The sequence below is a fragment of the Coregonus clupeaformis genome, chromosome 18 (genome assembly GCF_020615455.1).
Source record: "Coregonus clupeaformis isolate EN_2021a chromosome 18, ASM2061545v1, whole genome shotgun sequence".
In the NCBI taxonomy this organism is placed as follows: Eukaryota; Metazoa; Chordata; class Actinopteri; order Salmoniformes; family Salmonidae; genus Coregonus; species Coregonus clupeaformis.
Genome location: NC_059209.1, coordinates 40,377,845 through 40,392,627, shown reverse-complemented (window position 1 = coordinate 40,392,627; position 14,783 = coordinate 40,377,845). Strand labels below are relative to the sequence as shown.

The window sequence follows — 14,783 nt, the reverse complement described above, 5'->3', positions numbered from 1 at the left end:
ATAAAAGGCATTACTCAAATAGTGAAATCAATCTTCATTTACCTGCCTGTGGCTAGAATGCGCTCCCGATGTGGGCTACTGTGTATACTGTATATACCCATCAAGTGCCTTCGAGACATGTTTTTGGTGCACCTACTTACTTTGCCATGGGTATTACTAATGCATCTTGACCGCTTATTGTGTCAACATTCATTGGCATCCCTCACCTCTTGTTGAATGTGGGGTTGTAGCTCAGTCGGATGTAGCTCAGTTGGTAGAGCATGGCGTTGTGGGTTCGATTCCCACGGGGGGCCAGTATGAACATTTTAAAAATAATGTATGCACTCACTAACTGTAAGTCGCTCTGGATAAGAGCGTCTGCTAAATTATGTAAATGTAAAATGTTGAAAGTGGGGGAAGAGGGACCCATCCTAAGATCCCAGCCCTTAAGTTCAGTCATCCCCGCCTGCCAGGTGCATTCCATCAGATGACAACAGACACACACACAGGAGAGGTTGGTCATTTTTTTTATTAATCTGCAAGCATGCAGACAACAGTAAACATGAGGACACCAACTGAACTCATTGCTATGGAAGATAAAACCATAGGATGCATGACCAGGGGGTGTCAGACGAAGGCCCTAAAAATGGTCAAACACTCCAGCCACCCAAGTCATAGACTGTTCTCTCTTCTACCGCACGGCAAACGGTACCGATGGAACCAACAGGACCCTGAACAGCTTCTACCCCAAGCCATAAGGTTAGTTAAATAGTTAACCAAATAGCTACCCGGACTATCTGACCCTTTTTGCACTAACTTTGACTCATCACATACGCTGCTGCTACTGTGTATTATCTATCCTGTTTCCTAGTCACTTTACCCCTACCTATATGTACAGTGCTATGAAAAAGTATTTGCCCCCTTTCTAATTTTCTCTACTTTTGCATATGTGATACTGAATGTTATCAGATCTTCAACCAAAACCTAATATTAGATAAAGGGAACATAAGTGAACAAATAACACAACAATTCAATATTTACATATTACTGGAACCGTGTCGTCCAAAAAGTTATACTTTTGAATCATCTGTCCGTAGAACGTTCTTCCAAGAGTCTTGATGATCATCCAGGTGCGTTTTGGCAAACTTGAGTCAACTTTTTGGACGAGATGGGTCCCATTATGCCTGGCGAAAACCAAACACTGCATTCCACAGTAATAACATCATACCAAAGGTCAAGAATGGTGGTGGTGGTGTGATGGTTTGGGGATGCTTTGCTGCCTCAGGACCTGGACGACTTGCCTTAATAGAAGGAACCATGAATTCTGCTCTGTATCAGAGAATTCTACAGGAGAATGTCAGACCATCAGTCTGTGAGCTGAAGCTGAAGTGCAGCTGGGTCATGCAGCAAGACAATGATCCAAAACACACAATCAAGTCTACATGAAAATTGCTAAAAAGCAACAAATTGGAAGTTTTGGAATGGCCTAGTCAAAGTCCAGACCTAATCCCAAATGAGATGTTGTGGCAGGACTTGAAACGAGCAGTTCATGCTTGAAAACCCACACGTCACTGAGTTAAAGCAGTTCTGCATGGAAGAGTGGGCCAAAATTCCTCTACAGCGACGTGAGAGACTGATCAACAACTACAGGAAGAATTTGGTTGAAGTCATTGCAGCTAAAGGTGGCACAACCAGTTATTGAATGTAAGGGGGCAATTACTTTTTCACACAGGTGAATTGGGTGTTGCCTAACTTTGTTTATGAAATAAATATGCAATTGTTGTGTTATTTGTTCACTTATGTTCCTTTTATCTAATATTAGGTTTTGGTTGAAGATCTGATTACATTCAGTATCACAAATATGCAAAAGTAGAGAAAATTAGAAAGGGGGCAAATACTTTTTCATAGCACTGTATATATCTACTTGAATTACCTCGTACCCCTGCACATCGACTCGGTACCGTGTATATAGTCAAGTTATCGTTACTCATTGTGTATTTATTATTACTTTTTTATTATTTATCTGTTTTCTTTCTCTCTGCATTGTTGGGAAGGGCCCGTAAGTAAGCATTTCACTGTTAGTCTACACCTGTTGTTTACGAAGCATCTGACAAATTAAAATAAAATGTGATTTAGTCACGAGACTAAAACACAAGGAACCCCTGTCTGATCAAAATGCATGATAACCCTGCCCATCTAGTGAAGTCAAAGTGTACACACCATCACACAGGGGGCAAACATTTAGGTGCAGAAACAAAGATAGACAGACAGGTAGTCAGACAGACAATAGGATTGGTAACCCTAACCCTGACAGGAGGGGAATGTAATAGCAGCCTGTATTAGATCCTAACCCTGACAGGAGGAGAATGTACAGGAGGGGAGTGTAATAGCAGCCTGTATTAGATCCTAACCCTGACAGGAGGAGAATGTAATAGCAGCCTGTATTAGATCCTAACCCTGACAGGAGGGGAGTGTAGTGTATTAGATCCTAACCTGACAGGAGGGGAGTGTAATAGCAGCCTGTATTAGATCCTAACCCTGACAGGAGGGAGTGTAATAGCAGCCTGTATTAGATCCTAACCCTGACAGGAGGGGAGTGTAATAGCAGCCTGTATTAGATCCTAACCCTGACAGGAGGGGAGTGTAATAGCAGCCTGTATTAGATCCTAACCCTGACAGGAGGGGAGTGTAATAGCAGCCTGTATTAGATCCTAACCCTGACAGGAGGGGAGTGTAATAGCAGCCTGTATTATATCCTAACCCTGACAGGAGGGGAATGTAATAGCAGCCTGTATTAGATCCTAACCCTGACAGGAGGGGAGTGTAATAGCAGCCTGTATTATATCCTAACCCTGACAGGAGGAGAATGTAATAGCAGCCTGTATTAGATCCTAACCCTGACAGGAGGGGAGTGTAATAGCAGCCTGTATTAGATCCTAACCCTGACAGGAGGAGAATGTAATAGCAGCCTGTATTAGATCCTAACCCTGACAGGAGGGGAGTGTAATAGCAGCCTGTATTAGATCCTAACCCTGACAGGAGGAGTGTAATAGCAGCCTGTATTAGATCCTAACCCTGACAGGAGGGGAATGTAATAGCAGCCTGTATTAGATCCTAACCCTGACAGGAGGGGAGTGTAATAGCAGCCTGTATTAGATCCTAACCCTGACAGGAGGGGAGTGTAATAGCAGCCTGTATTAGATCCTAACCCTGACAGGAGGGGGAGTGTAATAGCAGCCTGTATTAGATCCTAACCCTGACAGGAGGGAGTGTAATAGCAGCCTGTATTAGATCCTAACCCTGACAGGAGGGGAGTGTAATAGCAGCCTGTATTAGATCCTAACCCTGACAGGAGGGAGTGTAATAGCAGCCTGTATTAGATCCTAACCCTGACAGGAGGGGAATGTAATAGCAGCCTGTATTAGATCCTAACCCTGACAGGAGGGGAGTGTAATAGCAGCCTGTATTAGATCCTAACCCTGACAGGAGGGGAGTGTAATAGCAGCCTGTATTAGATCCTAACCCTGACAGGAGGGGAGTGTAATAGCAGCCTGTATTAGATCCTAACCCTGACAGGAGGGGAGTGTAATAGCAGCCTGTATTAGATCCTAACCCTGACAGGAGGGAGTGTAATAGCAGCCTGTATTAGATCCTAACCCTGACAGGAGGAGAATGTAATAGCAGCCTGTATTAGATCCTAACCCTGACAGGAGGGGAGTGTAATAGCAGCCTGTATTAGATCCTAACCCTGACAGGAGGGGAGTGTAATAGCAGCCTGTATTAGATTGATTCTGGGAGTGTTAGCGGAGTGTCCCAGTAAGAGAAGGCTGAGATCCAGGCTTCAAAGTCATGGGCTTTCCACTGTGACACAGCAGTCAGACTGTTCTCCCACAGCCTGCTGAGTCACTGGACACCACATGCACATCACTACTGCAGAAAGGAGAGGAGGAGAGGACACGACATGAAAACCATTGACCATCACATTAACAACAATCAAATCAAAGGTTCTGTATCATAAACAATGATATTGTGCTGTGCTTTCCCAGTAGTAATGAGACAGATTGATATAGGAGTAGAGTCGACAGAACCAAGACTAGTTATCCAAGCTGTGTGTCTTTAGCTAGAATGCAGCTTTCAGTAGCTATATTCCAAATAAAGCCATCCTCACCTGTCACCCCTTCCAGTGGACCAGTCTAATGACAGAGCCAACCTATCAGGTCCCAGTTCCAAACTGCTCACATTCTTCAGAACACAGCAGCCTTCCTACTGGAGACACATATCCATAAGAGCAGGGCCCAAAGCTAGGGTTGCCAAATTCCCTGGTTTTTCACAAATCCTGTTTGGAGGATTACAGATTTAATGCTTATTCCCTCCTAAATCCAGTAATGTTTCAATTGGGATATCTGGAAAACCAGGGAATTTTGTGAAAGTTTTGCAACCCTAGCCCAAACACACTAAAATAATGGACATGGAAGTGGATATTCGACAGTGAGCATCTGTATCTCACCTGACTGTCTGAGTCTATGCAGCTGTAGCTCCCCACTGGCTGTAGCCATGCACAACAGAGATCTCTCAGACGTATGTGCAGCTGTAGCTCCCCACTGGCTGTAGCCATGCACAACAGAGGCCTCTCAGACGTATTTGCAGCTGTAGCTCCCCACTGGCTGTAGCCATGCACAACAGAGGTCTCTCAGACGTATGTGCAGCTGTAGCTCCCCACTGGCTGTAGCCATGCACAACAGAGGTCTCTCAGACGTATGTGCAGCTGTAGCTCCCCACTGGCTGTAGCCATGCACAACAGAGGCCTCTCAGACGTATGTGCAGCTGTAGCTCCCCACTGGCTGTAGCCATGCACAACAGAGGTCTCTCAGACGTATGTGCAGCTGTAGCTCCCCACTGGCTGTAGCCATGCACAACAGAGGTCTCTCAGACGTATGTGCAGCTGTAGCTCCCCACTGGCTGTAGCCATGCACAACACAGGCCTCTCAGACGTATGTGCAGCTGTAGCTCCCCACTGGCTGTAGCCATGCACAACAGAGGCCTCTCAGACGTATGTGCAGCTGTAGCTCCCCACTGGCTGTAGCCATGCACAACAGAGGTCTCTCAGACGTATGTGCAGCTGTAGCTCCCCCACTGGCTGTAGCCATGCACAACAGAGGCCTCTCAGACGTATGTGCAGCTGTAGCTCCCCACTGGCTGTAGCCATGCACAACAGAGGCCTCTCAGACGTATGTGCAGCTGTAGCTCCCCACTGGCTGTAGCCATGCACAACAGAGGTCTCTCAGACGTATGTGCAGCTGTAGCTCCCCACTGGCTGTAGCCATGCACAACAGAGGCCTCTCAAACGTATGTGCAGCTGTAGCTCCCCACTGGCTGTAGCCATGCACAACAGAGGCCTCTCAGACGTATGTGCAGCTGTAGCTCCCCACTGGCTGTAGCCATGCACAACACAGGCCTCTCAGACGTATGTGCAGCTGTAGCTCCCCACTGGCTGTAGCCATGCACAACAGAGGTCTCTCAGACGTATGTGCAGCTGTAGCTCCCCACTGGCTGTAGCCATGCACAACAGAGGCCTCTCAGACGTATGTGCAGCTGTAGCTCCCCACTGGCTGTAGCCATGCACAACAGAGGTCTCTCAGACGTATGTGCAGCTGTAGCTCCCCACTGGCTGTAGCCATGCACAACACAGGCCTCTCAGAAACTGGCACATGACACCTGGGAATAGAAGTATAGCAACAAGTTAATCAAGAAGAAGAAGCCAAGCAAGCGGAGGAACAAACTGAAAAGTATTTATAGCTGTTTGCATCTTACAATTTTTTATCTTATATAGCTGGTGTCAATTCGCTGCAGCTCATTGGGGATAGGTCCCTGTTGACGAAACTGGAAGAGGTACAGTCGGCCAATCCGAGTAGCCGCCGCCTCTGATCCCTGATGATTGCACAAATAGAGAACTGTCAGTGTACAGGAGCCTAGCTCACGGCCACACCACCTTATACACAGACCAGCACAGTCTCAACGGGTATGAGAAGTAACAACTTTCTGATTTACAGTCAGTGACATACATTGTGGTGTATACAGTCATATCTTGGTTTTGATTGTCTGTCTAGCATTAGTGTCTACAGCAGGACTCTCCAACCCTGTTCCTGAGGGGTATTCCAGAAAGTCGGATTAGTGAGTTAGCGAGATCTGTCAAACCAAAATGTGAGTACACTCAGAATTTCTGGTTCCAGAAAGAGAGCTCAATGTATAGTCTGATTAAAAACCATAGCAACGAATGCTCTGAAGCAAACCTGTTACCTACTAGGTTCACTTGATCTTAGCCTGTCCTGGTGAATAAAGACAAGGCTTCTCAGCCAATCAGATTCTTGTCCGTCACTATGGCATGTCCCTTTGCGTAAAATCGAATTCACATCAGAGCCTGCATTGTTCGCTGTGCACTACAAATGGAAGGAATTATTGGACCTCGAATAGATCCTTTAGGTCATTCAGAAGATTTTCTTTTGGAATGTTATAGTTTTTCAGCACAATCATATATCTGGCCAACTTACTCAACCCCTACATAGACAATGTAACCCAATGCAGTTTTGCTTCTTCCGAAACTGTGGACATATTTAAAAGAGATCTTAAAACATATTTTTAGCTTTGCTTTTCCTCAGGGTGCTTTTTAGTTGTTCAGTTTGTGTCATTCTTTTGTTTTTGATCTCATGTTTGTTGTGTAGTAAATATCTCAGATTTTATTTTCATTGTTTTTTATTTCGTTTTTAAATATGTTTACATATTCGTTGTATGTTGTTACAATTGTTTCTTGTTGTAGACTGTATTTTGACTACATATCTGTACTTTTTTTCTGTCATTGACATGAGGACCTTTTTGAATGTTGCGTGCATGCTTCGGTTAGCCTAATTACTTAAACGAGAAGTATCCAATCTGGAACCAAGAAATCCCAGACTCTCTCATCTGGTTAAGGAAAGACTGATATGTTCAGGGAATCCTGAATTTGTTAAACTATCCTTCTGGAATACCCCCCTGGAGATCTAGCGCAATTGATTATAATAATTAGCTGGTTGGTAAGATAAATCAGGTTAGTTACAACTGTGGTTGGAGTGAAAACCTACAGCTCTCCAGTAACAGGGTTGGAGAGCCCTGGTCTACGGTCTTACCATGTCTGGCCCCTTATGTAGTTATGCCCCTTCTGTAGATATGTTCCACATGCCAGTATGTTTTGCCAATGTGGAATGGGGCACCACTCCACTGTGTAGGCACTCAGCTCTGTGTCGAACTCCTGTAGACTGCGGGTCCTTGACTTCCAAGCCATCCAAGATGTCTGTATATTACTGGACCACAGCACCTGTCAAATCTGGAAATATAGACAGTGTCAACAATTATTATGCCAAGGCGAGATACTAAAGCCACCATCAATAACATGAACATGGGTAACATAGGATTGGATTAAATATTAGTTAGCTTGCTAGCTAACTATTTAACTGCTGGTTGAGACATGCAACAAGATCGCTAGCTAGCGCACATATTTAGAAAAACAATCACAATATTATCATAATTTACCTTCCTAGGCTAGCGTATAGACGAACATGTAGCTAGCTACACAGTTCAAACTACAATAATATATATTTGTTTACAGATCAACATATATTCTGAAAAAGAAGAACAAGATAAGAAGTAACACGTGAAGCAACTTCTCAGACTGCTGTGCGAACACTTCCTGATTGATGCTGCCACGTCACTGACTGGCTACACATTCAGCATCGAAACGTTGCACAGTGTTACAGAGACATGGGCTAGCACTGGCGGCAACCACTCACACAATGGAGGTTCCCTGAACATCATCTCATGCTGCCTACACCAACACAAAACATGGATGGAAATCGACAGTTGACCCAAATGTCCTACTGCACCGTGGTAGATAAAAAGGACCAGTCTAAATTCATATGCTACACGCATAAAACATCGGAGATGTTCAATGTTGGGTGAGTGTTGATAGCTATCCATTTCCGTATATCTAACCATGCTTTTCTAACAACGATAACTAGCTAGCTAACAGAAAACTGTCCTAAATTGCTAGCTAGTTCTTGGCATATAGCTACCAAACTAACAATACGTTTACATATCTCATCGATTTGGGTGAATCAGAAGCTCGTGCTGAGGTCTTTTAGAGATTGGCTAACAACAAATATTAAAGCGGCCTCTAGTGGTGCCAACTGGAGAATGCGAGATAGAAAAGAGCCACCTGTAAGAGAAAGAAAGATGCATGATAGCTAGAGATGTTGTTGTTGTAGTGACATTACAGCTAACATAATTTACTTGTTTTCCTGTCCCAGTTTGACAAATGCCGCTGATGTTTGGAGCACAGATTTCACTGAGGAGACATTGAACCAGTTTGTAAGTATACTTATTGAACTAAACCTGCAAAGAGTAGCATTTTCCTTCTTTATTTGATAACATAATGACATGCACTATTATTTTCAGAGACAGAAGTTTGCCTTGAAGTCAACAGAGGATTATATCTTGAAAATCAGGCATGTTTTTCCCATTCCCCATTTCATGTGCTCCTTGAGATCCTTACAAGATCATTGACTCTTTCGGACACATTTATACATTCCATGTCTTTATACTACTTATTACTTGTATTCCTCCCGTATCTTCTCCCAGGTCTGCCTGTGGCAGTGGGATTGTGTCTGTATCAGTGCAGGGCACCGGTGCAGTGCTCTGTGTAGGCACCAGTCCAGGGGACCTGAGTGTGACTCTGTCCAGACTGAAACAGCCCGAGGCCAAAGAGAAACTGAGAGAGCTGCTGTTTAGAATGGCAGACAGTCTGACTCGTTTAGACCATACAGGTAAGGTTTGGGACGGAGCCCTCATTCAGCACACAGTTCTCTTCTTATCATACTGACTCTGATCTAGGGAAGTTCAAGAACTTGCTAATTGCTGTTACAGATTGCATGTGTACTCTTTGATCCAACACCAGCACTCCTTGTTTTGTTTCTGTCTAGCAGGCCCAGCCCCATTCAGTCCTGGAAAGAGTCCACACAAACGCAATACAGGTGACGTGTGCTGTTTTCTTTTGCCTTGTTACATTACAATAGACCATAGCTCGTCCTCATAGCTATAAAGGTGTAAAGTAAATGGTACTCTTGATTGTTCAGATTTTGAGCCAAGGAGACCGCCGCAGAGTGGCCAAATTCTGGCAGTCAAGAAGCGTCTTCCAGGAGATTCTCTTATCAACCCAGGAACAAGGAGGTACTGTACTTGTCTGAACCCCAAATGGCACCCATGCTCCTTCATATTTTACTTTTGAACAGAGCCCTATGGGCCCAGGTAAACAGTAATGCACTGTATAGGGAATAAGGTGCCATTTGAGACACAGCCGCTGAGACAGTCGTTACATACTCCCATGCATCTGGGGATCCATTTGCAAAGAGACAAATCAACTGTTGTTGTTTTTCTGTCCTTTTCCAGAAAGCGTCAAGCAACGGGGGTGGCATTTGATGATGAAGATGATCCATGATGATTTGCTAAAGAGAAATTACCACAGTTGCCTTCCATCATCACTATAACATTTCTGCTGCATATAACAATTTAGTGTGTGAATGTTATTTTTAATCCACCGACACTATACCATACAGCTGCAACATCATTAAAAAATATATACCTATTTAATGCTGTCCACATGATGACATAATCTGCTTTTTAAGGACACATAGGTTGTCTCCAAAATTACACTATTCCCTAAATAGTGCAATACTTCTGACCAGAGTCATATGGGCCCTGGTAAAAAGTAGTGCACTATATATGGAACAGGGTACCATTTGGAAAACATCCATGATGATCATTACCTCAATCACTGTGTGAAAACTTGAAACAGGTTTTTAAATGTATTTTAATCTTGACATCTTGTAATAAACATTCATAAAAAAATAAAGCCATTCTCCTTGTGCACTCATGCAGTTTTAGATATATGGATAAAGAGCCTCTATAACTATTCTTATTGTAATGGTGGGGAACTGTTGAATAATTTCAGTCAAACTCCTCATATGAAATGGATATATCACACTAGTATTCTCATGTCTTTATTGTAAGCAAAGTGCATATACAGTAAATGATTTGGTCCAAAAACCTAATGTTTTCAAGGTAGCTAGAATACCGTAATTACATTTATGACCCAAATGATAGAAAGTACCCAACTGATAATCCCTGATTCATTTGTCTTGTTTAGTTTGTTTAAAAATCCAGATCACCTAACATGAAGCACAGAGTACAGAAACAACAGTAGAATCAGGAACAAGCCCAAATGTTACTTTAAGTCCAAATGTAACACGAGAACAATATGAACAGATGCTTTACAGCAGAATAATGTCAGACATATTTTCACAACATATAAATATATATTTATATTCATATGCACACATACAATACACTGCCTGGATAAAATCCAAAGCATTTTGCTATAGAGCAAAGCTGAGTATTCACTAGATTGATTGAATAATTATGTTCATCTCATAGTATACAGTATTTGCGTCCATGTAGGAATGCACCTAACACTCATATTTGCTGGTGTCATAAAAAAACTCCCGTGTTAAATAGTTTTACCCCAGATACCTTTATGCAGTGAATTCTGCACTGAAGAGAAACTGCAAGTATCCTAGAATTTGCTCTTTTTTTTAAAGACAAGCTTTGCTCAGGGAAATCTTCAAATACTTTTATCTTACAAGTATTCAGAAATGCATTGGGTGGCAACAGAAGTCTAACAGATCAAATGATGATCCAAACCATCCAAAATGGGCCTAAATCACATTGAAGTTCCTTTGAGGTCAAGGGTCACAGAACTCTAGTTTAAGTAGAGCATCATGGTCATCATTCAGTCTGAGTTAAAGGACACAAGTTTGTTTCAAGTTCAATACGTCTTTCCTTACGGCTTTTCAGATACATAACATAAACATATACAGATAGCATTACTTAACACATCTCAAAAACCGGTGTTTCTCATTCTCATATTAGTTCACATTAAAAATAATAATATTGTCCTGGTCTTCAGTAAAACATTTAACCTACTTTACATTCTGATTTAAAACTAATTACAACAGTCTGTTTGCTCTACTTAATAGTAAAAGGATAACAACCCCACCACAGTCAAGGAAAATTAGCAATTAAGTCCAAGTAGGTCCCACATGAAGAAATCACCAAAACATATGTTAAATTACATTGAATTAGTCCATGAAACAAATTAAGATTAAGTGTCCTCTGAGAAGAATAAAGATATATAACAACTGGCTCTTCACAACACAAACACTCCATGAAAAATATACAGTTCAAATCACATGCCAACATACTATTCAATGACATAAACCTTTCCCTTTATTAATGACGTGGTGTGGGTGTTCTTTAAATGTGCTCCAACTTCCAAATGATACGGTAAGCCAACTGCCTTTAAAGCATCTTGTAAATCATACAATCCATTTATCTCAAGTTCAAACTAAACAATGATCTGAAAGTTCAACTTCTTTGTCTCACAGTGATGGTCGTGCAGTAGTATATGCTTATTATTGTACTTCCTGTATGTGACCTTAAGTATTACATGAGAGAGTTATTATTAAGTTCAGTTCTTTTCACGGTTTTCAATAACTTGAATGATCTTGTTGATTACCTTCACTGTTAAGTATATTATTACATAGTGTACAACATATGATCTTCTGGGAAAGAATACAAATCATTATGATTTGTAGAAGCACAAAATAAAGCATTCAGTAGAAAGTGCTCTATTTGTCATGACGAGACAAAAATAGTGTCCACTGTCCAAATGAAGAGGCTTGAGATTAAGGAGGCACCTTCAGCATCAACAAGTAGAACCATTACATTCTCTTAAAACAGGACATGTAGTGTAGCGTTCCTCTGTGACTCAATTAGTCTAATAAAGTGATTTCAAATAAAACGGCAATGATTCAGGACTCATGTCAAAACTTGGCACTTTTTCCTAAGTGCATTTACTTAGGTCTATAAACCATCATCAGTTATTGCCAAATCAATCACAGATCAGACATCTGTTCCATATACATTTCAATATCTAAAATAAACATTTATTCTTGCCATGGAAAAATATAGGTATTGTATAGACTGTATATGTATGACACAACACTGGTTTGACTGGTTTCATGACAGCATGCTCTCAAGGCAGGTAGACTTATCCAGTCATCTCTGGTTGAATAGGAACCCTGTGGATGTGTCCCAAATGGCACCCTACATACTATATAGTGCAATACTATGGACCAGGACCCATAGCACCCTATTCCCTTCAGTACATAATGCACTACTTTTGAACAGAGCCTTATGGGGCCCTGGTCAAAAGTAGTGCACTATATAGGGAATAGGGTGGCATTTCGAATTCAACCGTGTACTTTGGCAGGGACGGAACACATTTGAACAATGACGAACCACTAATTCACTGCGTCAAACAACTGATAAAAGATTAAACTCAGTAAGGTGGTCATATCAGAAGCAATGATATGTTATTTTCTGACATCATCATCAATGAATGAAGCCAACCTACTAGCGAAGACAAATTTAATACGAAATCAAGCCTTTTGATTTTAGTCCTTACTAGACAGACCACATTGGTTTTCAGTGTTCCCATCTATCAATACATTCTCAAAAATAAATACATATAGACATTCCTATAACAACATATCTCCATTAAAATGTTCTCACTGTAGCAGTATGTTTCCCATTATGACAGGGAATGTCTATGACGACTCTGTGACAGCTTTGAGAGGCTGACTTCACTTCTCTGCCCTTCCCTTCTCTGTCCCACTCCTTCTCTGAATCCCATGCCTCACTCTCTGTCACTGTTAGGTGTTTGAGGATAAAAATAACACTTCTCTTACTTTCCCTTGGGTAGATAGAGACGGTTGTCTTCCCATCCAAAAATGAACAGGTACATTCTCTTCCTCTGTCTGACTAGTTCATGTTATTTCCTCATCCCATATTTGTCTATAGACATGTCCCCTATGAATTTCCTCCTCCCAGTTTGTCTGTCCAATCACGCCCCCTCTCTGAGGTTCCTCCTCCCACTTTATCTGTCCAGGCACGACCGCTCTCTGAGTTTCCACAGTTCAACAGAGAGTATCTGTGTTAAAGGAGAGCTGCACCTGCCATGGAGAAACAACAGGAGGTTAGTAAGGGATTAAATACAGTTAAAGATGCAGTCCGGGATCTTAGGAACAACACATTCGTAACATACTGTACGAATTGGATTCATAACATACAAATCATACAAATAAAAATAAAAGTTGTTTTTGGCAGGACGTAACATATCATTCGAAATGGATGACATGGTACAGAATTGGTTGACGTAGTACACAACAAATGAGGACCCATTTTGGCTCGTGAGCACCACTTTTAAAACTACTGGCTGAAATTATACAAAAATCGCTTTAAGTTCCCTTAGAGTTAAGAACACGCTTCATACTTAAGTTGATAAGTGCGATATGCAAAGTGTGTCTATGTAGACAACATCCCATCCCACTTTCTCTGTCTTATGCTGCATTCATATCATCTCGTAAATTCTTAAATACGAGCATATGACTAGGAAAAAACGATTTGAACGGCCCTTGAACTGGTAATTACATGTACATTTTAGTCACTTAGCAGACACTCTTATCCAGAGCGACTTACAGTAGTGAGTGCATATAGAGCTGTCCAAGTATGCACCCTCTGCCAACATCCTCTCCTCCCTCCTGCCCTTACACCCTCTCCTTCCCTTACATCCTCTCCTCCCTCCTCCCTCCTGCCCTTACACCCTCTCCTCCCACATTTTCTCCCCCCTCTCCTCCTCTCCCTTCCTCTCTCCTCTCCCCTCCCTTCCTCTCCCCCTCCACCTCCTCTCACCCTCTCCTTCTCTCCCCTCTCACCCTCTCCCCTCCCTTCCTCCCTCCCTCCCTCCCTCCCTCCCTCTCCTTCCTCACTCCCTCCCTTCCTCCCTCTCCTTCCTCACTCCTCCCTCCCTCCCTCTCCTTCCTCACTCTCTCCCCTCTCACCCTCTCCCCCTCTCCCCTCCCTTCCTCCCCTCCTCCCTCTCCCTCCTCCCTCCCTCTCCTTCCTCACCCTCTCCTCCTCGAAGCTGATGAGGCCCTCATCGTCATCACTCTCTAGTTCCTCCGGTTCTTCGCTGACCAGGGCTTCGAGCTCCGTGTTGGCCAGCCGGGGCCTGAGCAGGGTTAGCAGGCGCTGCAGTGGCGACTGGCCTCCACCAGGGGGGGAACTCTCCTGCTGGTCCAGGTTGTCACTCTGCTTCTTGGCAAAGTTCACAAATACCTGGATAGAGAGGGAGAGAACACAGAGAAATGAAGGGACAAATAAGGGGATATAATTGAGACTTTTTAGCATCAATGTTTGAGCTGCAAGGCCTTCCTCAAGTCAAAAAAAAAATAATGAAAGAGAACAATGATCAGTGTGTGTCACGGTTTACTAAGCCAGAACCCAGAAGCAGACCAGGACAAGGTGAGTTGAAACGAAGGTGAGTATTTATTTAATAGATTCCAAAAACGATGTAGAATAATCCAGGGGACAGAGCGGACGGCGGAGATGAGTTGGTGGAGGTGCAGTGGTAGATCCAAGAATGGCTCGGCAGCCGCCGACAACCAGGCAGGGGTTGGGTGAAGGTTCCGGGAGATTGACTGCAGATAGAAACAAAACGGAGGTAAGTACACGGCAAGCCAACAAGGTGCAAAACAACAAAACTAACGCTAGAAACTCCAAGGCTGATACACTGACAAACATACTGTTCATGGCTAACG

The 14,783-nt window shown here is 42.9% G+C and overlaps 2 protein-coding genes and 1 long non-coding RNA gene across 7 annotated transcripts in view; 1 reads left to right on the top strand and 2 right to left on the bottom strand.

The window, feature by feature from the left end:
- Positions 1–3,252: 3,252 nt before the first annotated feature.
- LOC121581903 lies at positions 3,253–7,685 on the bottom strand. 4 transcript variants are annotated; one of them, XR_006661970.1, is made up of 5 exons: positions 7,543–7,685; positions 7,140–7,336; positions 5,791–5,907; positions 4,148–5,694; positions 3,253–3,909 (listed from the first exon to the last, which is right to left on the bottom strand). It is a non-coding gene; the product is annotated as an uncharacterized LOC121581903 (long non-coding RNA). The 4 variants fall into 4 exon arrangements; XR_006661969.1 differs by having other exon boundaries at positions 3,253–4,245; positions 4,487–5,694; positions 7,543–7,682; XR_006661968.1 differs by having other exon boundaries at positions 3,253–4,242; positions 4,487–5,694; positions 7,543–7,682.
- Positions 7,686–7,735: 50 nt separating this feature from the next.
- LOC121581902 (protein PAXX) lies at positions 7,736–9,937 on the top strand. 2 transcript variants are annotated; one of them, XM_041897298.2, is made up of 7 exons: positions 7,736–7,964; positions 8,316–8,376; positions 8,464–8,513; positions 8,647–8,831; positions 8,991–9,038; positions 9,141–9,234; positions 9,454–9,937. In XM_041897298.2, the coding sequence occupies exons 1-7, from the start codon at positions 7,828–7,830 to the stop codon at positions 9,500–9,502; spliced, it is 624 nt and encodes a 207-aa protein (XP_041753232.1). In that variant the 5' UTR covers positions 7,736–7,827; the 3' UTR covers positions 9,503–9,937. The 2 variants fall into 2 exon arrangements, with proteins under 2 accessions (XP_041753232.1, XP_041753231.1); XM_041897297.2 differs by having other exon boundaries at positions 8,988–9,038.
- Positions 9,938–12,297: 2,360 nt separating this feature from the next.
- The window catches only part of LOC121581904 (ATP-binding cassette sub-family A member 2-like), a 119,844-nt gene continuing 117,358 nt past the window's right edge, over positions 12,298–14,783 (bottom strand). Inside the window, exons 49-50 of the mRNA XM_041897299.2 lie at positions 14,092–14,301; positions 12,298–13,136 (exon numbers count right to left, since the gene is read on the bottom strand). Of these exons, the coding sequence (XP_041753233.2) occupies positions 13,101–13,136; positions 14,092–14,301 (246 nt within the window). The 3' untranslated portion in view covers positions 12,298–13,100. The remainder of the gene's footprint in view (positions 13,137–14,091; positions 14,302–14,783) is intronic.